Consider the following 23,586-nt stretch of genomic DNA (forward strand, 5'->3'; position numbering starts at 1 on the left):
ACCAACCAATGGGCTGAGAGATTGGAGCCTGTGGTCCAGTAATGTAGAGTCTGGTTGGTTCAGGGCCCGGTTTTCCATCTCCAGGCAAAAACACACAAAGACAGAGACTGTTTCCACAGGACCCATAGAGGATGAGAACCAAATGACACCCTATTCCCTATATAGTGCTCCCTATTCCACATAGGACTCTGGTCAAAATTAGTGCACTAAGTAGGGAATAGTGTACCATTTGGGACACAGCCAAAGACTACGTCTGTATTGACAGGAGGGTTCGCTACTAAACCACAACAGTATGGAGATACCCATGTGCCAAGTGGGACACACATAACATTTACTGTACACATAGACTAACACAAAAAGCAGTTCTGGAAATATTGAAATGAAGGGGAACAAAAAGACAGTCAGAGACAGACAGATATACAGAGAGAGAGAAGAAGAGAGAAGAAGAGAGAGACAGAGAGAGACAGAGCGACAGAAAGACAGACAGACACTAAGAGGGAGAGAGAGAGAGCGAGAGAGAGAGAGAGAGACAACGGAGAACGGAGAACAGAGAACGGAGAACGGAGAACGGAGAACAGAGACCGACAGGCAGAGAACAGAGAACGGATAACGGAGAACAGAGAACAGAGACCGACAGGCAGAGAACAGAGAACAGAGACCGACAGGTAGAGAACGGAGAACAGAGACCGACAGGCAGAGAACAGAGAACAGAGAATGACAGGCAGAGAACGGAGAACAGAGACCGACAGGCAGAGAACAGAGAACAGAGATAGACAGGTAAAGAACAGAGCACAGAGATAGACAGGTAAAGAACAGAGAACAGAGAACAGAGAACGGAGAACGGAGAACAGAGACCAACTGGCAGAGAACAGAGAACAGAGACCGACAGTCAGAGAACAGAGAACAGAGACCGACAGGCAGAGAACAGAGAACAGAGACCGACAGGCAGAGAACAGAGAACAGAGATAGACAGGTAAAGAACAGAGAACAGAGAACAGAGTGCAGAGGAGACAGAGAACAGAGACAGACAGGGCAGAGCAACAGTGTCATGCACGAGGGCTGGTACTCAGACTCTGACCCATCTGTCTGAGGGTACTATGATTCAGATAGATGGCATCCCTCTCATGTAGAATACGGTCTTTACACCACTAGGAGCTGTCAATACGGCCACAGCAGACTACAGCCAGGAATCCAGGGTATGTACACACTGTGACTAGGGGCAACTTCATGTTATCCTTTCCAACCGCCACTGTCCTCACCCTAGGAAAGCCATCATCATTTGCCAGTCTCAGCAATCACACACACACGCACACATTTCCGTCCTAGCCAAGAGTATGTCAACACAGTGTAACACTCAGCTCTGTACAATGTACTGCACCCGGCCAAATCACAGTGACGGGACCAGCGGTGCTGTTACACATACAAACACACACACACACGCACGCACACACACACACACACACACACACACACACACACACACACATGCACGCACGCACGCACGCACACACACACACACACACACACATACACACACACACACAGAATGGAAGACCTTTGAAACAACATTGTACATTCCTGAAGAGAACATTCCATGACTTCTGCACCATGGGGATCCACAGCACTAGCTTCCATGTGGACCAGTGTCCATTGAACTCAGTTGACCCTGCAGAGTGTGTGTCAGCCATATCTCAGCCATATCTGACATGTCTTTCATCAGTATCTTGCAGCAACGTCTAAGCTCACAGACCTGAGGCCCCGGTCTCTGCTATCTCCTCAGCATCAGTGATGACAGTCGCTCTCCAGACACGTGTCCTAAAGCCCCCCCCCCCCTCCCTCTCTCTCTCTCGCTCTCTCTCTCTCTCTGTGTACCTCTCTCTCTCTCTGTCTGTACCTCTCTCTCTCTCTGTCTGTACCTCTCGCTCTCTCTGTCTGTACCTCTCTCTCTGTCTGTACCTCCCTCTCTCTCTGTACCTTTCTCTCTCTCTCTCCATCTGTACTTCTCTCTCTCTCAACAACTGACCATGTTTTTCATCACTCTTTCTTGGAGGTCAGAGAATACCTCTGGATGTTCAGTGTGTGAGAGACTGAAGAAGGGGGGGGGTTACCTGATTGATGAAATGTGGTCGGAGAATAGGCATGAAACTGTCCATTTTTTTCCGTCTTCACACTCCGCCGCCAGGAGTTTTTACGTGGTCACTCACAGGGTATGCGGTCAGGAAAAACTCCAGGGCCTACACATACCATCAGACTACGTGGCAGAGACTAATAGATGCCCTCGCTGATCTTCTGTCCTGGACAGACACTAACTCACAGACACACACACACACACACACACACACACACACACACACACTACTGTTGAGTCTATCCTGTCAATCTCAGTTTCGCCAGCCAGAGAAGTTTCCAGCGACGCCCTGAGCTAGGACATAAATGTTGAGGAAACCATATGTGTGAAAAACAGGCCGTTTTTTTTTTTTTAGATGAGCCGGTACTTTAAGGGCTACAGCGAATCACCTGGCCCCCACACGATACAACACTCATCTGATCCAATAGGAGAGGGTTGCAACTGTCTCTCATGCAAAGAAGGGGAAGAAGACAGCTGGACTGAATGTACAGAAAGGGGGGTGTGAATGGCTTCTCAGCTGAATTGCGAACAGGGTCCGCCTCCTGTGCGTGCCAGGCGAACGAAAGGTTGGATCAGACTGAACTGAAACTCATGGCGAGCTTATGGAAAAACTGCCTGAAGGAATCTGCAAGAGTCAGCAAATGACGACGGCAAAATGATTCAAACTAAGGACGAACGGCAGGTGTATGAAATTCTCGTAACACTAGCCGTGACACAGTAAAAAAAATAAAAATCCCCTGTTCAAATGTCCATATCCCGACCCTGGAATCTCAGTCACTCGCTTTTGAACATAGACTCCTAATATACAGGTATAACGATACATGAAAGAAGAGCAACTGCATGACCTCTCGTTGATGGAAGAGGCAGATGGCACTTGTAGAGGAGACAGAAACACATAGGGGCAGAAATAGCATAGGGGCAACTCTCCTAATATAACTGTGTGGCTCAGTTGGGGCTCATTTCATAGAGCATGGCACACGGCACCAGGGTTGAAAATATGAAAACGGATGCACTCTCTATTGTAAGTCGCTGAAATGTATTAGTGATCTCATTCTGTCAATGTCCCCCCTTCATTCTCCCAATGGGAGATTAACATTCCAGAGAGTTGACTTCCTAGTGCTGTCGAGCCCTCCGGCAGAGTTTATGAACCACGCTGCGCATTACAGTCAAAATATGTGATATTGGTTTTAAAAACGTCTGATAAATGATGGGTTCTTCTGGGGATTTTGCACATGACAGAGAGAGAGAGAGAGAGAGAGAGAGAGACTTTCGCAAGACTAAATTAAGGACTGGAGAGGTTCTGAGATACTTCAAAGGTTCTCTAACACACATAGTCTTCAGTCACTGGACACATACACACAGGCCCACACATTGACACCTTCACATATATATTTTTTGGAGGGGCACTTGGGGCATGAACAGCCAAATCGTGTGGATTGAAATGGCAATGAAATGCAACATGGGTAATGAATGGGGAGAACCTGTCACGCCCTGACCATAGAGAGCTTTTTATTCTCTATGTTGGTTAGGTCCGGGTGTGACTAGGGTGGGTCGTCTAGGTAATTATATTTCTATGTTGGCCTGTTATGGTTCCCAATCAGAGGCATCTGTTTATCGTTGTCTCTGATTGGGGATCATATTTAGGCAGCCATTCCCCCTTTGTGCTTTGTGGAATCTTGACTTTGTATAGTTGCCTGTGAGCACTATAGCAGCTTCACGTTTCATTTAGTAATTTATTGTTTTGTTTTGCTGTGAGTTTCACCTAGTAATAAAAAGATGTGGAACCCAGATCACGCTGCGCTTTGGTCCAGTTATTATGACGATCGTGACAGAACCTGGCAGGCCATGAAGTGTGACGACTTTCTGAGCTTCATTAGTGGAATAGATAGAGATACCGAATACAGTCTGTAAAAGGTGGTGCTTTGAATGTTCCTGTATCTAGTGGGGTTAAAGGTTAAATCATTCCCACATCTATAAGCGAGAGGGGAGAGAGAGAGATTTGAAATTTGAAATGTAATTGAGAGGGAGGGGGGGGGGTGAAGGGATACAGACAAGTTAGGGGAGGAGAAATAGAAAGGATGGCATGGAAAGGAATAGGAAGTAGGCACATTTGGGCAGTCTTGATACAACGTTTTGAACAGAAATACAATGGTTCATTGGATCAGTCTAAAACATTGCACATACACCACTGCCATCTAGTGGCCAAAATCTAAATTGCAGCTGGGCTGGAATAATACATTATGGTCTTTCTCTTCCATTTCAAAGATGACGGTACAAAAAAATACTTTCTTTGTATTATCTTTTACCAGATCTATTGTGTTATATTGTTTTATATACCTTTCGCATTTCCACAAACTTCAAAGTGTTTCCTTTGAAATGATACCAAGAATAAGCATATCCTTACATCAGGGCCTGAGTTACAGGCAGAAAGATCTCCTCATTTTAGGAGAAAATAGAAAAAAAGGCCGGATCCTTAAGAGGTTTTAAGACAGTGGCTAAATTAGTCAGAATTGGTGTTTTGGCCTGATTTTCTCCTGCAGATGTGAGTAGAAAAAAACAGTCAGGTAAAAACATTAGGAGAAGAAAAGTGGAGGGACTATCCATAAAATTCTCTCCCCTCTCTCTCACTCTCTTCTCTATCTCTCTCTCTCTCTCTCCCTCTCCCCCTCTCTCCATCTCCTCTTTTTTTCTTCTCTCTGCAATTTTTATTATATCAGTTTTGAAATCTACTCCTCTTATTATGCACAGCATTAGAGCAGACTAACAGTAGGTTGCCAGCCCCTGTCTGTTTGGCGCAGTGTTTTGGCCATGACAGGGTAATAGCAGGAGAACAGATATCTGCCAACATGGCAAACCGGGCTCCAACACATGGCACCCCGAGGCAAATCCATTGGATGATGAAGTCAAAGACAGAGAAACTAAGGGGAGGAAAGGAAAGCATGGTCGTTTTAGAGCCAGAGGCTACTGTTATTGTAGCTGCCTTTGTGGAACCTACTTTCTGTTCTCTCTGTGTGTTATGAAAATGACTTATAAACTGACTGATCGACACATTCCTACATGCTACACACACACGCACACCAGTGGAGGCTCCTCAGAAGAGGAAGGGGAGGACCACCTCCTCAGTGATTTAAAAAAACATTTTTTATAGTGAAACATTAAAAAGTTATGCTTTTAAAATAAAATGACCATAAATATATTCACGTCACCAAATAATTGATTAAAACACAGTGTTTTGCAATGAAGTTCTACAGAAGCCTCAACAGCATTGTAGAGTAGCACCATGGTGTAGCCGGAGGACAGCTAGTTTCCTCCCTCCTCTGGGTACATTGACTTCAATGCAAAACCTAAGAGCTTGTGGTTCTCACCCCCTTCCATAGTCTTACACAGTAATTATGACAACTTCCAGAGGACGTCCTCCAAGCTATCAGAACTCTTGCAGCATGAATTGGCATGTTGTCCACCCACTCAAAGGATCAGAGAATGAGTCTAGTGCTGAAAGCATAAGCTACAGTTAGCTAGCACTGCAGTGCATAACATGTTGTGAGTAGTTGACTCAAAGAGAGAGAAATACACATTTGTTTCTTCAAAAATGAAGGAGAAGCAAGAGAGAGAGACAGAGAGGGAAAGAAAGAGATATTTCATTGTATTTTCTTTCACTTTCATTTAGATAGCGAATGCAGCTAGGTAGTTTAGCCTATTCAAACACCTGGCTCGGGCAGAGAGGGATGCTATGTTCGGTATTTAGTATAGGTATTTTGTTAGGATCCCCGTTAGCTGTTGCGAAAGCAGAAGCTACTCATCCTGGGGTCCACACAAAACATGAAACATGACATAATACAGAACATTAATAGACAAGGACAGAACAATTGTCCCAGCATCGTTCGCGTTTGCCCGGTGTAGGCCGTCATTGTAAATAAGAATTTGTTCTTAACTGACTTGTCGAGTTAAATAAAGGTTTAAAAAATGGCACACGTAGCCTACATATCAATACATGAATTTTCAACACATTAATGTTTCTTATAAAAAGAAGAAGTGATGCAGTCAGTCTCTCCACAACTCTTAGCCAAGGGAGACTGGCATGCATAGTATTTATATTAGCCCTCTGAGAACAATGAAGAGCAAGACGTGCTGCTCTGTTCTGGGCCAGCTACAGCTTAACCAGGTCTTTCCTTGCAGCACTCGACCACACGACTGGACAATAATCAAGATAAGACAAAACTAGAGCCTGCTTTGTGGAGTGCGGTGTCATAAAAGCAGAGCATATCTTTATTACAGGACAGAACTCTCCCCATCTTCACAACCATTGACTCTATATGTTTTGACCATGACAGTTTACAATCTAAGGTAACGCCAAGTAAGTCGCCTCAACTTGTTCAACAGCCACACCATTCATTACCAGATTCAAATGAAGTCTAGAACTTCGGGAATGATTTGCATCAAATACAATGCTCTTAGTTTAATAGATGTTCAGGACCAGTTTATTTCTGGTCACCCATTCCAAAACAGACTGCAACTCCTTGTTAAGGGTTTCAGTGACTTCATTAGCTGTGGTTGCTGATGTGTATATAGTTGAATCATCAGCAGACATAGACACACATGATCATGCTTTGTTTAATTCCAGTGGCAGGTCACTGGTAAAAATAGAAAATAGTAGAAGGCCTAGAGAGCTTCCCTGCGGTACAACGCACTTTACATGTTTGACAATAGAGAAGCTTCCATTAAAGAAAACCCTCTCAGTTCAATTAGATACAGTAGATAGCTCTGAATCCATGTTAGAGGTTGAAAAGCCATAACACATACGTTTTCTCAATAATAGGTTATGATCAATAAAATCAAAGGCAGCTCCCACAAGACAATACAGCTCCCACAATCTTCTTATTATCAATTTCTTTCAACCAATCATCAAACATTTCTGTCAGTGCAGTACATGTTGAGTGCCCTTCTCTATAAGTCTGTTGTTAATTTGTTTATGGAGAAATAGCATTGTATTTGGTCAAACACCATTTTATTCCAACCGTTTGCTAAGAGCTGGCAGCAAGCTGATAGGTCTGCTGTTAGAACCAGTAAAGGCTGCTTTACCACTCTTGGCTTCCCTCCAGGCCTGAGGACAAAGACTTTCCTCGAGGATCAGATTAAAGATATGACAGAAAGGGAGTTGCTATAGAGTCAGCTACCATCCTCAGTAGCTTTCCATCTAAGTTGTCAATGCCAGGAGGTTTGTCATTATTGATCAATAACAACAATTCTTCCACCTCTCCAACACTAACTTTACAAAATTCTAACTTGCAATGCATTTCTTTCATTATCTGTTTTTTTTATGCACAAGAACAATGGCTCACTGTTCGTTGTTGGCATTTCCTGCCTAAGGTTGCCCACTGTGCCAATGAAGTAATCATTAAAATAATTGGCAACATCAAATGGTTTTGTGATGAATAAGCCATCTGATTTGATGAAAGATGGAGTTGAATATGTCTTTCTGCCCATAATTTCATTTAAAGTACTCCAAGGTCCCCCCCCCCCCCCCCCCCATCATTCTTTATATCATTGGTCTTGGCTTCATAATGCAGTTTCTTCTTCTTTTGGTTGACTTTATTCACATAATTTCTCAATTCGCAGTAAGTCAGCCAGTCAGATGTGCAGCCAAACTTATTATCCACTCCTTTTACCCCATCTCTTTCAACCATACAGTTTTTCAATTCCTCATGAATCCATGGAGCCGTAGCAGTTCTAACAGTCAGTTTCTTAACAGGTGCATGTTTATCACTGAATAACAATTTCATAGATTCATCAAGTGCAGCATTTGGAGGCTCCTTATTAATCACATCAGACCAACAAATATTTTGAACATTATCCACATAAGAGTCACAGCATAATATTTTGTATGAACTCTTATACACTATTTTAGGCCCAGCTTTCGGAACTTTGGCTTCCTGGATGTAGCCACTATATTGTGGTCACTGCATCCAATGGGTACAGACACAGCTTTAGAACAAAGTTCTACAGTATTAGTAAAAATGTGATCAATACATGTGGATGATCTTGTTTCTGTAGTGTTGGTAAACACCCTGGTAGGGTGATTAATAACCTGAACCAGATTACAGGCACTGGTTAGAGTGAGAAGCTTCCTCTTGAGCAGACAGCTTGATGAAAGCCAGTTAATATTCAGGTCCCCAAAAAAGTAGACCTCTCTGTTTACATCACATACACTATCAAGCATTTCACATATTATTTAGATACTGCCTGTTAGCACTTGGTGGCCTATAGCAACACCCCTAAAGAAAAGGCTTTAGATGTGCCAAGTGAACCTGCAACCACAACACTTCAATAACACTTGACATAAGATTTTATCAAAGCATTACAGGGATATTGCTCAGAAAATATACAGCAACACCTCCTCATAAGCATTCCTGTCTCTTCTACAGATGTTATATCCTTGAATTGCTACTGCTGTATCATTAAATTAATTGTCTACGTGAATCTCAGAAATTTTGGAAAAGCTGACCACGACTCCATTTTGTTGCTCCCGGCCTATAGACAGAGACTAAAACAGGAGGTCTGTTCAACGCTGGTCCGACCAATCTGATTCCACGCTTCAAGATTGCATCGATCACGTGGATTGGGATATGTTCCGCATTGCGTCAAACAACAACATTGATGAATACGCTGATTCGGTGAGCGAATTTATTAGCAAGTGCATCGGCGATGTCGTACCCACAGCAACTATTAAAACATTCCCAAACCAGAAACCGTGGATTGATAGCAGCATTCGCGCGAAACTGAAAGCGTGAACCACTGCTTTTAACCAGGGCAAGGTGACCGGAAACATGACCGAATAAAAACAGTGTAGCTATTCCCGCCGCAAGTCAATCAAACAAGCTAAGCGTCAGTAAAGAGACAAAGTAGAGTCGCAATTCAACGGCTCAGACACAAGAGGTATGTGGCAGGGTCTACAGTCAATCACGGATTACAAAAATAAAACCAGACCCCTCGCGATGTCTTGCTCCCAGACAGACTAAACAACTTCTTTGCTCGCTTTGAGGACAATACAGTGCCACTGACACGGCCCGCTACCAAAACCTGCGGACTCTTCTTCACTGGAGCCAACGTGAGTAAAACATTTAAACGTGTTAACCCTCACAAGGCTGCAGGCCCAGACGGCATCCCCAGCCGCGTCCTCAGAGCATGCGCAGACCAGCTGGCTGGTGTGTTTACGGACATATTCAATCAATCCTTATCCCAGTCTGCTATTCCCACATGCTTTGAGAGGGCCCCCATTGTTCCTGTTCCCAAGAAAGCTAAGGTAACTGAGCTAAACAACTACCGCCCCGTAGCACTCACTTCCGTCATCATGAAGTGCTTTGAGAGACTAGTAAAGGACCATATCACCTCCACCCTACCTGACACCCTAGACCCACTCCAATTTGCTTACCGCCCCAATAGGTCCACAGATGACGCAATCGCAACCACACTGCACACTGCCCTAACCAATCTGGACAAGAGGAATACCTATGTGAGAATGCTGTTCATCGACTACGGCTCAGCATTTAACACCATTGTCCCCTCCAAACTCATCATCAAGCTCGAGAACCTGGGTCTCGACCCCGCCCTGTGCAACTGGGTACTGGACTTCCTGACGGGCCGCCCCCAGGTGGTGAGGGCAGGTAACAACATCTCCACCCCGCTGATCCTCAACACTGGGGCCCCACAAGGGTGCGTTCTGAGCCCTCTCCTGTACTCCCTGTTCACCCACGACTGCGTGGCCATGCCACGCCTCCAAATCAATCATCAAGTTTGCAGACGACACTACAGTGGTAGGCTTGATTACCAACAACGACGAGACGCCTACAGGGAGGAGGTGAGGGCCCTCGGAGTGTGGTGTCAGGAAAATAACCTCACACTCAACGTCAACGAAACAAAGGAGATGATCGTGGACTTCAGGAAACAGCAGAGCACCCCCCAAACCACATCGACAGGACAGTAATGGAGAGGATAGTAAGTTTTAAGTTCCTCGGCGTACACATCACGGACAAACTGAATTGGTCCACCCACACAGACAGCGTGGTGAAGAAGGCGCAGCAGCGCCTCTTCAACCTCAGGAGACTGTAGAAATTTGGCTTGTCACCAAAAGCACTCACAAACTTTTACAGATGCACAATCGAGAGCATCCTGTCGGGCTGTATCACCGCCTGGTACGGCAATTGCTCTGCCCACAACCGTAAGGCTCTCCAGAGGGTAGTGAGGTCTGCACAACGCATCACCGGGGGCAAACTACCTGCCCTCCAGGACACCTACACCACCCGATGTCACATGAAGGCCATAAAGATCATCAAGGACAACAACCACCCGAGCCACTGCCTGTTCACCCCACTATCATCCAGAAGGCGAGGTCAGTACTGGTGCATCAAAGCAGGGACCGAGAGGCTGAAAAACAGCTTCTATCTCAAGGCCATCAGACTGTTAAACAGCCACCACTAACTCCAGCCACTTTAGTAATGGAAAAATGTATTTAAAAATGTATCACTAGCCACTTTAAACAATGTCACTTAATAACTTTATAATGTTTACATACCCTACATTACTCATCTCATATGTATATACTATACTCTATACCATCTACTGCATTTTGCCATCTTTATGTAATACATGTATCAATAGCCACTTTAAACAATGGCACTTTTATATGTTTACATACCCTACATTACTCATCTCATATGTATATACTGTACTCTATACCATCTACTGAATCTTGCCTATGCCGTTCTGTACCATCACTCATTCATATATTTTTATGTACATAGTCTTCATCCCTTTACACTTGTGTGTATAAGGTAGTTGTTGTGAAATTGTTAGGTTAGATTACTCGTTGGTTAATACTGCATTGTCGGAACTAGAAGCATTTCGCTACACTCACATTAACATCTGCTAACCATGTGTACGTGACAAATAACATTTGATTTGATTTGATATGAAATATCTAATATACTGTATGAATGGTATCTGATTTTAGCAAGTTATTGATTTCATTAACCTCTTGAGTGTAGGGGGCAGTATTTTGATGTTTGGATGGAAAAACGTACCCAAATTAAACTGCCTATTCCTCAGGCCCAGAATCTAGAATATGCGTATAATTGTCAGATTAGGATAGAAAACACTCTAAAGTTTCCAAAACTGTCAAAATATTATCTGTGAGTGTAACAGAACTGATATTGCAGGCGAAAATCTGAGGGAAATCCAACCAGGAAGTGCTGTTTTTCCTGAAACCTCTCTGTTCCATTGCATGCCTTCCCTGCATTTAAAGGGATATCAACCAGATTCCTTTCTCTATGGTTTCCACATGCTGTGAACAGTCTTTAGATATGGTTTCAAGCTTTTATTCTGAAAAATTACGATCACTTCGCGCCAGTGGATGGCTCGGTGCCAGCAGAGTTTTGCATGCGCAACAGCTTGGAGCAGACATTTTCTCTCTCTCTCTCTCCTATTGAAAAAGCTACGGTCTGGTTGAAATATTATCGATTATTCATTGTAAAAACAACCTGTGGATTGATTATAAAAAACGTTTGACATGTTTCTACAAACTTTACGGATACTATTTGGAATTTTCGTCTGCCCCGTTGTGACCGCTCGAGCCTGTGGATTTCTGAACAAAACGCGTCAACCAAATGGAGGAATTTTGGATATAAAAATAATCTTTATCGAACAAAAGGAACATTCATTGTGTAACTGGGAGTCTCGTGAGTGCAAACATCCAAAGATCATCAAAGGTAAGTGATTAATTTTATCGCTTTTCTGACTTTCGTGACCAATCTACTTTGCTGCTAGCTGTTTGTAATGTTTTGTCTGCTGAGAGAGATGTCCTAACATAAACGCTTGGATAGCTTTTGCTGTAAAGCTTTTTTGAAATCTGACACAGCAGGTGGATTAACAACAAGCTAAGCTGTGTTATTCTATATTGCACTTGTGATTTCATGAAAATTAAATATTTTAGTAATTTAATTTGAATTTGGCGCTCTGCAATTCAGTGGATGTTGATGAAAATGATCCCACTAACGGGATGGGTGCGCCAAGAAGTTAACCTTATTTCTAAGGCTACATATACTAATATGGACTATTTTCATCCCTTTTCTGGGTAGCTATAATAGACATAATATGGAAAAGAGCAAACAAAGCAAGAAAATAAATTTACATTCACCAGACCATTAATCAGTTGATGTGTGTAAGTGTGTGTGTGCAGCGGGGTTGAAACTACAAACCCATAGGCTTGGCTCCCTCATCCCTTCCAGTCTTTTAGGAGGGAGGGTGGACAATGAGCCTGTCAAATTAGACGTAGTAGATTTAAGCAATGTCACCACACGCTTTCATGGCTGCAAGTTCTTTCCTCTTCTTGCACACAGCTTCCGGATAGTCCTCGTTGAGGAAGATATACATTCCTCTCAAGTGTTGGCTCTTTCCAGAACAGCTACCTTGTCCTTGAATCTCAGGAACTTGACCACTAATCGGCCTTGGCCTGTCACCTGGTCCGGTGGTGGGTTTTCCAGTTCTGTGGACGTGCCCCACCTCAATCTTCCTGTGGTCCATCTTCAGTTTCTCCGAGATCATTTCCCTCACTTTGTCCTTATATCCCGTCCAGGTCTCATGTGGAGATTCTGCAATTCCGTTCATAGCCATGTTGTTCCGCCTCGATTGCCCCTCGAGATAATCTGATTTCTCTATCATTGTTATCATGGATTCACACATAGAACTGATGTCCTCTCTCAATGACTTACAGATTGCTGTCATCTTGCCGTTCTCCTGTTTAAACTCATTGAGCTGACCCTGGGAGAACTGCAAACTGTTCTTCAGGTCCTGGACATCTCTGGTCAGGTTGTCCATTATTTTATTAGTTGACTCCACCAGTATTTGGATGAAACACTTAAAGTTATTTTCTTGTTGTTCTAACAACTGCTTGTCAAACTTTTTTTGTTTGTTTAAAATATCCTTCACCTGTGATAGAGAGACACCACTGCCCTCAACGTTTCTCTCAGTGGCTTTGGTGTTTGTCATGGTAGCAACATAGCAGTTCCAGACAGGGCAGGTCACAGGGAAGATTGAAAACAACAAACAGCAGGGATCTAGACAGCCACAAGCCGTGGGCAATCCGCGGTCCCAGCCACAATGGCCAACCGCATTGCAGGCTGCATTCCTCGCGAAAACCCTGCTAGCTTGATAGACAGCTAGCTAGCAGCTAGGCTAATTGCTACGCCAAACAGCTCCTCAAGACCCGGCCTTGGTTGGCAGGATCACTGGACAGATAGTCACAGTCCCAGGAACTGATGCCAACCGCATCGCAGGATCCAAACTCAAAAGGTAGCTCACTACTAAGACATTTTTCAATAGACTTTCAAAACGACAAACTGTGCTCTGCCTCATTCCGCGTACAACAGGAAGTGACGTGTATAGGTTAGGTAGGTTAGCTAGCTGGCTATGATTATCCTACACTAGAACTCATCCAAGTCAAGGTAAGCTTTTGGTTTTATTATTATATTACTGTCACCGGTACACTCTGGTGGAACTGCTAAACTGTTTTCTGCTGTACACTGTATACTGTACCGCATGATTTTGGCAGGTTTACTAATGTGTTAGTTCTAGTAGCTAGTAGACTATGAAGTTAATATGTGACTCATTTAAGGAAACTAGGCGTATGTCGTACAGGAGAGGTACAGTATTTGAATGTAAATATGTATTTTTTTTATCAAAATGCATTTTTTGGCAAAAGGGCTTCTTGAACATGTGAACTTTTATGTGCCTTAATAATAAACTTGCATGCCATCTGTAAATACGGATACAATTGTTAAATTACAACCCTAGTTGATTTAGCCATGGAAAAAGTCAGGAACCTTCCCGCTAGCCATGATTGCCTGAGATAATGGATGGGCTGGACATGCCGAGAGATTAGTTCAGATTGGTCAGCCATGTAGCATACTTCTGTCTATAACATGAGCTGTTCTGTATGTGTAGGTAATCTTTCCTACTACAGATTTTTTGAAAATATCCTTAAGAACTGCAAAGGTGTTGCTACTGCCCTCCACTTTCTAGAGGATGATCGTGCCATGGTGACTCTCTCTGACTCTGAAAATGAATCAGACAATGAGGAAATCCCTGATTTAACCTCTCTAGGCTAGATAAGCTACCATCCCACCTGACCAACATCCAATGAAAGTGAAGGGTGCCAAATTCAAAGTACAGAATTGTAAATATTTAACATTCTTGAAAATACACATGCAATATGTCAAACGAAAGCTTAACTTCTTGTTAATCCAGCCATGGTGTCATATTTCAAAAAGGCTTTACGGTGAAAGCAAACCATGCATTTATCTGAGGACAGCACCCCAACAAACAAACACAAACAATCATATTTCATCCCGCCAGACGTGACACAAAACTCAGAAATAACAATATAATTTATGTCTTACCTTTGAAGAGCTTCTTCTGTTGGCACTCCAATATGTTCCATAAACATCACAAATGGTCCTTTTGTTCGACTAATTCCGTCGTTATATCTCCAAAATGTCCATTATTTGGCACGTTTGATTCAGAAAAACACTGGTTCCAACTCGCGCAACATGACTACAAAATATCTAATTAGTTACCTGTAATCTTTGTCCAAACATTTCAAACAACTTTCCTAATACAACTTTAGGTATTTTTTCATGTAAATTACTGATAAAATTTAAGACGGGATAAACTGCTTTCAATAGCGGATAAAAGCAAAGTGGAGCGAGCTTTCAGGTCGCTCGCCCCAACCACAACAGTACACTAGACTCGACCCTCATTCTGAACAGCCCTACTTCTTCATTACACAAAGGAAAAACATTAACCAATTTCTAAAGACTGTTGACATCCAGTGGAAGCAATAGGAACTGCAAGCAAGTGCCTTAGAAATCTAGATCCACATAGAAACCCATTGAAAACACTGTCACCTCAAAAAAGTACATTTCCTGGATGGTTTGTCCTCAGGGTTTCGCCTGCCAAATAAGTTCTGTTATACTCACAGACATCATTCAAACAGCTTTAGAAACTTCAGAGTGTTTTCTATCCAAGTACTAATAATACTAAGAATGCACTACTAAAAATACTAAGAATGCAATACTAATAATATGCATATCCTAGCTTCTGGGCCTGAGTAGCAGGCAGTTTACTTTGGGCACGCTTTTCATCCGGACGTGAAAATACCGCCCCCTAGCCTAGAGAGGTTAAGTAAAAACATTTTCATTGAACCAGGCATTATAGAGTCTTCTGAAATGGAGATCAACAGTGTTGTTGTCACGGAAGAAGTTCTTTGAGTTTTTAAATCAGTGGAATGCCTGGTGGAAGTAGAGTATGATAGCTAAGGAGATGGAGAAATTCTGGCGTTTGATTGCAAATATGCAGAGGGCTTTGAAAAGAGAACACAGAAGGCTGTTGTATAAAACACCTGTCACTGGATTACATCTTCAAGCTAAGGGCAGCCATGGCATCAATGACAGAGAGGGAATCTAGCTAGCTACATTTTCAGATATTATACGTTTCTAATTTTGTCAGAAAGTTGTGTACCAGGCTCAAGGGTGTGGGGTTTCTACGTCACCAAGTTCAATAACAAAACATGCACCAGTAGCACAAATAGAATGCAAATGGGGAGTTTATTAGGGATTTTGGTACACTGGGGAAGAGGGGGAAATTCACCAATCACCTCACTGTCCACAAGCCGTTCTCATTGTCCGTTCTGTTTTCCAGGGGTAATCCTCACACTTGGGTCCTCAGCCAATCCGGTCTGGTACACATGGGCAGTAGTTCGACAGTCCAGGTCACGACGGGTAATCTCACAGATATTGCTCTCTCTTCTCCCACTTTTCATAACACAGTTGGCTCTCTCCTACTCTGCCCCTTTGTGCAGGCTGCTTCCTCCTTTATCCACAAGCATACCTTGGCTTATCGATCCACAGCCTTGCCTCGTTGGGGCAGGAAGTCCATATAAGGCTTGGGGGTGGAGCCAGCGGGCTGCAAGATATCTCCCCTCTAGTACTGGGAACTCGGAAATCTCCAACTTCCGACTTCAGTGCATTTAAGACAACTGAGCTCCGACTGGGAAAATTAGTATTATGGTGACAACGATGTAAGCTGTGTGTAGAGTTTTTTTTACATTCGATAAAAGTAGAGACTCCCTCATCTTAAACGGCACCGACCGCCACTGACACACACACACACACAAGCAAACACACATGGAATGGAAAACAGCTAAACTTATTATAAACTAAACTGACTTGAAAATATAGTAAATCTTGAACCACCATAATTGAGATGAGATGATGTCCTTAACAAACCCCACGGTCCTTACATCCACTGTCAGTGTGCAATGATAATCATTTATCTCCAAATGCACATCCACACTCCCTCTGTATCCATCCGACTCATCGCTCTCTCAGCCCTCTGCACAGTTTGAGAGAGCCCGATGAAGAGCCCTGTTGACCCGGACAGAAAAATCTACCAGAAAGAAATCATCCCTCTATCTCATCCCTCTGGACAGTCATCTTAAAATGTAATGTAAAGAAATATCCTGAAGAACAGCACTGTCGTTCTCTACACTGGACCAGGAAAAGCCTTCTCTCTCTCTCAGTAATGGATCCCAGCTTTCTGCAGTACTTAGAAACAGCCAGACCGGCCAATGGAATGAAATATGGCTTTGTTATTACATCCATTATCAATTACACACACACACACACACACACACACACACACACACACACACACACACACACACACACACACACACACACACACACACACACACACACACACACACACACACACAGGCCTTACCAAACGCTTTGCTAGGCTAACTGTATAGCGTGACAACCTGATGCCCTTGCAGATTACCGTTAGCGAGGGCATATTTAACAATGCTATATGGTGTTAAAGATTTTTTTTAAATAATGGAAAACATTATTCAGCAGTACTTTTTCCAAAAGAGGGATTAGCTAAATTTACCCTAGTCCCAAATCTGTTTGTGCTGTCTTGGCAACGACAGTAGGACTTGCTGAAGTAGCAGTATAAAAGAGCAGCAGAGATAAAAGATGATATATCATAGAAGGTCTATTTTCCAACATCTCAAGTACACCCTAAATGGCTCCCTGTGCTCTATATAGTGCTCCCGACTCCCCATAGGGCTCGGGTCAAAAGTAGTGCACTACGTAGGGAATAGGTTGCCATTTGGGACACAGCCCTCCTCTCTCAGACAAGGGTTAGTCATACTCAGACAGACTGTAAACGTCAATGTGAATTAGTAAGGTGCCATCTGGTCCTGTAGACATCTGTAGACATCTGCTGAGATCTCTGTCTGTCTCACCTTCACATGCCTCGCTACTGCTATTACTCATTGATAGCTCAAAACCTATGGCATGTATACCACCTATGGAGAAAAAAACGCACTGCACATCTGCTGCCTGCCTGCTTGACGGATCTTTTCATTTCACCCTCACACAACAGTATGAACACTACTGTAAGTCACTCTGGATAAGAGTGTCTGCTAAATTACTACAATGCACATGTAATTGCACATCAGTACCATTACACAGACAGTGGCACGGTTCAAAACCTTTCGGTCATGAGAGCCTCCGAGGGCCCGGGCTTCAGTATGGAAAAGGTATTTACATTGGTACTCTAATGGGCGCATACATGCACGCGCGCATACACACACTCACTTACTGTAATGTATTTTATAAGAAATCTTTCCTCTGGTGACGCCTGGAGCTGACAGGACAGGACAGTATGTCTACTGTGATGGGGGTCCCCTTGGGGTCATGATTGGGGCTGCACCAAATGATTGATGTATTATAATAATTGATTATGCTTATGTTGTATTAATAGAAGGGGAAGGGCTATAAGACCCTCCCCACTACATGTATAGGTTTCTTGACCACAGATTAGCAATATATGCATTATAAGGTTAAATACTGTTCCACAGTTATTTTCTAGTCTCTGCCTCTTATTAGAAACGTTCTGAGCACATGTGTGAGCCATTGCAGTCAAAACAGGGTGTCTGTGAGAAAGCGCCTTAAGGCTAAAAGAGACACATAGACACAGACCCCTGCAGGGGAGTAAATAGATAAGTGACAAGCCAGACATACCACTGTAAGCCACACGGGAATGGAAAATTAAGGCTGAGCCTTTAGAAAACACTGGACTATTGTTTTCTCCTGCAAGTTTGTATAACTGTATATGCATGGGCTTGGTCTCATGAGTAGAAGGTGTTGACGTAGGCAGTTACATCACTAGGGGTTGACTGCAAGTATATTAAAGCAACTTTGACCTGTTTTATTTTGCAGAACTTCCACATGCGTGCTGTGTTTCTGTTGTCAACCTCCTATCTGCAATTGCATTAATAAAGGTTTGATTGATATACTTAAAGAATATATTGTCTGATTGCTGATTTCACCAATAAGCCAATGATTGACAAGGAACAAAGAACCTACCCCAACAACTGTATGGAACCCAGTGTCAATGTGGACCTGTATCTTGCTTCTGTGGATCTTCCTGTTTAGTAGGACTTTATCCTGGCCTGCTTTGGAGCAACAGCTACACCATCCTATTAATTTCCAGTGTTATAATTGATAACAATAATACCCACTCTGAGACACTCTGTCTCCCAATTCCAAATGTGCGAACCACTGCATTTAACCACGGCACGGCAAGGTGACTGGGACCATCTACAAACAGACCAACTATGACCTCCGTAAGGCAAACAAAGTGGCAAAACGTCAGTATAGAGACAAAGTGGAGTCGCAATTCAATGGCTCAGACACAAGACACGTGGCAGGAACTCCAAACAATTACGGGTTATAAATTGAAAGTCAACCACGACGCCTCGCTTCTGGACAAGTTAAACACCATCTTCGCCCTCTTCAAGGAAAACAACAGAGAGCCGCTGATGTGGGTCCACACTTCTCATGAGGACTGTATGTTCCCGATCTCCGTGGCTGACTTGAGCAAGACATTTGAGCGTGTTAACCCTCGCAAGGCTGCCGGCCCAGGCAGCATCCCATGCCGCGTCCTCAGAGCATGCGCAGACCAGCTGGCCGGAGTGTTTACAGACACATTCAATCTTTCACTATTCCAGTCTGTTGTCCCCACATGTTTCAAGATGTCCACAATCGTTCCTGTGCACAAGGAAGTGAAGGTAACTGATCTAAATGACTATTGTCCCGTAACACTCACTTCAGTAATAATGTAGTACTTTGAGTACTTTGATAGTGCTTTGAGAGGCTAGTTAAGGATCATATCACTTCCATCTTACCTGACATCCTAGACCCACTACAGGTTGCATACCGCCCCAAAAGATCCACAGATGACATATTGCCCTATCCCACTTGGACAAGAGGAATAGCTATGTAAGAATGCTGTTCATTGACTACAGCTCAGCCTTCAACACCATGGTGCCCTCCAAGATCATCACTAAGCTCAGGGCCCTGAGTCTGAACCTATGCCTGTGCAACTGGGTCCTGGAATTCCGGACAGGCCGACCCCAACTGGTGAAGGTAGGGAACAACACCTCTGCCACTCTGATCCTTAACACGGAGTCCCCACAGGGTGCGTGCTCAGCCCCCTCCTTTACTCTCTCTTCACCCATGACTGCGTGGCCATGCACGTCTCCAACTCAATCATCAAGTTTGCAGACAACACAACAGTGGTAGGCCTGATTACCAACAACGACGAGACAGCCTACAGGGAGGAGGCGAGTGCCTGGGCGGAATGGTGCCAGGAAAATATCCTCTCCATCAACTTCAACAAAACGAAGGAGCTGATCGTGGACTCCAGGAGACAGCAGAGAGAGCACGCCCCCATCCACAGAGAAGCAGTTGAGAGGGTCAAAAGCTTCAAGTTCACTGACGACTTGAAATGGTCCCTTCACACAGATAGTGTAGTGAAGAAAGTGCAACAGCTAAAGAGGCTGAAGAAATTTGGCTTGGGCCCCTAAGACCCTCACAAACTGCAGGTGCACCATTGAGAGCATCCTGTCGGGCTGTATCAACCGCAGAGCTTTCTGGAAGGTGGTGCGATCAGCCCAATGCAATATCGGGGGCACACTGCCTGCCCTCCAAGACATCAACAGCAGCTGGTGTTACAGGATGTCCAAGAAGATCATCAAGGACCCCAGCCACCCCCTGCACCTTGGAGGCAGCTACACTGTAGATGTAGGATCTTTTGACGCTGATAATGTTTCTGCACAGCAGGAAATGCAAAAATATAGTGTATTCAAGGTTTAAAAAGGCTTCTATTTTCCACTTTAAAATGTCAGACTAGATTTCCCAAAACTAAAAATGTATCAACCCCGAAAAAAATGTCCATTAATTATAATCCATTAATTATAATAATTATTCACATTTCCTGTTGCTGCAGGATTATTTTCCTGCTGTAGCAAACTGACTCAAATGAAGATTGTACATCTGTTTGTACAGTACATAGTATTTTACCCACTTTATAAGTACAGTGCATTCGGAAAGTATTCAGACCCCTTGACTTTTTTCTCATTTTGTTACGTTACAGCGTTATTCTAAAATGGACTACATAAAAACATGTTCCTCATCAATCTACACACAATACTCTATAATGACAAAGCGAAAACATATAATTTTTTTTTGCTAATGTATTACCTTATTTACATAAGTATTCAGACCTTTGCAATGAGACTCGAAATTGAGCTCAGGTGCATCCTGTTTCCATTGATCATTCTTGAGATGTTTCTACAACTTGATTTGAGTCCACCTGTGGTAAATTCAATTGATTAGACATTATTTGGAAAGGCACACATCTGTCTATATAAGGTCCCACAGTTGACAGTGCATGTCAGAGCAAAAACCAAGCAATGAGGTCAAAGACAGCTCCGAGACAGGATTGTGTCAAGACACAGATCTGGGGAAGGGTACCAAACAATTTCTGCAGCATTGAAGGTCCCCAAGAACACAGTAGCCTCCATCATTCTTAAATGGAAGAGGTTTGGAAACACCAAGACTCTTCCTAGAGCTGGCCACCCGGCCAAACTGAGTAAGCGGGGGAGAAGGGCCCTGGTCAGGAAGGTGACCAAGAACCCGATGGTTAGTCTGACAAAGCTCCAGAGTTCCTCTGTGTAGATGGGAGAACCTTTCAGAAGGACAACCATCTCTGCAGCACTCCACCAATCAGGCATTTATGGTAGAATGGCCGGACAGAAGCCACTCCTCAGTAAAAGGCACATGACAGCCCTCTTGAAGTTTGCCAAAAGTCACCTAAAGGACTCTGACCATGATAAAGACGGATCACCGGTCTGATGAAACCAAGATTGAACTCCTTGGCCTGAATGCCATGTGTCACGTCCGGAGGAAACCTGGCACCATCCCTACGGTGAAGCATGGTGGTGGCAGCATCATGCTGTGGGGATGTTTTTCAGTGGCAGGGACACTAGTCAGGATCGACTCTCTGAATGTCCTTGAGTGGCCCGCCCGGACTTGAACCTGATCAAACATCTCTGGAGAGACCTAAAAATAGCTGTGCAGCTACGATCCCCTTCCAACCTGACAGAGCTTGAGAGGATCTGTAGAGAAGAATGGGAGAAACTCCCCAAATACAGGTGTGCCAAGCTTGTAGCGTCATACCCAAGAAGACTCGAGGCTGTAATCGCTGCCAAAGGTGCTTCAAAAAGTACTGAGTAAAGGGTCTGAATACTTATGTAAATGTCATATTTCCGTTGTATTTTTATTAATTTCCAAACATTTCTAAAAACCTGCTTCTGCTTTCTGATTATGGGGTATTGTGTGAAGATTGATGAGGGAAAAAAACAATTTAATCAATTTTAGAATAAGCCTGTAATGTAACAAAATGTGGAAAAGTTCCAGGGGTCTGAATACTTTCCGAAAGCCCTGTATATATTGGATTCTTGACATAGCTCACTATAATATACACTGAATGAACAAAACATGAGAAACACCTGATCTTTCCATAACATTGGTTGACCAGGTGAACCCAGGTGAAAGCTATGATCCCTTCTTGATGTCACCTGTTAAATCCACTTCAATCAGTGATGTCGAATTTGAGATGGATACACACCCACAACCCACATACATGCAAATCTGGTATAGACACACACACACACACACACACACACACACACACACACACACACACACACACACACACACACACACACACACACACACACACACAAGAATCCAGGTTACACACACTGACACGCATACGCACACGCATCGACACTCACCGCAGCCCGTTGGAAGGCTCCTTTGGTATAGGTCCCTCCTCCTCTGTAGGTGATAGCAGGGATCTCCTGGTTAAACAGAGAACACTTGTGCTGGTGTGATTTCGGCGCCTTGACGTGATCCACCCGGGTCACCACGTGGGTCTTGGATGAGAACGTAACCAGGGCGACCCTCGTGTCCTCCGGGGCCACGGGGAAGTCCGAGAGGAGCTTCCGTACGAAGCGCAGCTCGCTCAGGAAGTTGTTGGCCCCCACGCTGGAAGACTCGTCCACCAGGAACACCAGGTCCAGACGTGCGCTCTTCTCCCGGAGCGTGCGCACATTCTTCTTGAAGGCTTGGCCCAGGCGCTCCACCTTGGACTCTGCGCTCTCAGAGAGGGTGAGGTTGAGGGCCGGAGAGGCTGGGGGTCCGGAGCCGTAGCGGGGGGAGCTGAGATGGTGTAGCTGTTGCTCCGAAGCCGGCCAGGATGAAGTCCTACTAACCAGGAAGCTCCATAGAAGCAAGATATAGGTCCACATAGACACTGGGTTCCGTACAGTAGACATTCTGTCCTGTCCTGTCAGCTCCAGGTGTCAGCAGAGGTAAGGGTTCTTATAAAACACTTTGAAACAGGATGTCCAATAGTGACGACGACAAGTATTTGATGATGGTGTTTTCCTACGTTCCCATTTGTCTCCAGCCACACTGCAACATGGACGCCAGGCAAGGCAGAATTTTTCCACGAGGATTTCTCCAAAAGCACTTCCAAAAAAGAGAATAGCACCAGTGATGATGATGAAATAGTTGTCCTGTGGCCTCGTCTGTCTGTCTGTCTCTCCTCTTCTCTGTTGGAGTCCTGATCTGGTCTTTCTATTAGCGAGGGAGGGCGCTGACTGGAGAGGGCGTGTGGCTGAGCAGTTACAGTGAAATGTCTGTCTGTCCCGCTAGGAGAAGCTACAGCTGATCCCTTCTCTCTCTGTCTCTCTCTCAGTTTCTTGCCCTCAGGCTCCTGTGTGTGTGTGATGCTCCAGCACCCAATCAGGTTTCAAATGGCCCTCTCCCCCCCCTCTCCCAAAATCATTAAAAAAAATAATGAAAAAAGTTAAGCGCAAGAGGGAGAAAGACACGGAGAGAGAAGGAGAGAGATACAGAGGGAAAAGGGGCAGGGGCAGTCACAGCCGTGAAGTACATTTTATATTTTCTCCTCCTCCCTTCTTCTCT

At 44.1% G+C, this 23,586-nt stretch overlaps 1 protein-coding gene across 5 annotated transcripts in view; it reads right to left on the reverse strand.

The window, feature by feature from the left end:
* svep1 (sushi, von Willebrand factor type A, EGF and pentraxin domain containing 1) overlaps positions 1-23,586 on the reverse strand; it is a 132,941-nt gene that overhangs the window by 109,243 nt on the left and 112 nt on the right. For all 5 annotated transcript variants that reach the window (XR_016490317.1, XM_090214558.1, XM_036957868.2 and 2 more), the window contains exon 1: positions 22,389-23,586. This exon is cut by the window's right edge and continues 112 nt beyond it. Coding sequence is in view for 4 of the 5 variants with exons in the window: in XM_090214558.1 (XP_090070684.1) it covers positions 22,389-22,931 (543 nt within the window). In the remaining variant the exon portion in view is untranslated. The remainder of the gene's footprint in view (positions 1-22,388) is intronic.

The sequence above is a fragment of the Oncorhynchus mykiss genome, chromosome 21 (assembly GCF_057628025.1).
Source record: "Oncorhynchus mykiss isolate SJ-2025 chromosome 21, ASM5762802v1, whole genome shotgun sequence".
Taxonomy (NCBI): domain Eukaryota; kingdom Metazoa; phylum Chordata; class Actinopteri; order Salmoniformes; family Salmonidae; genus Oncorhynchus; species Oncorhynchus mykiss.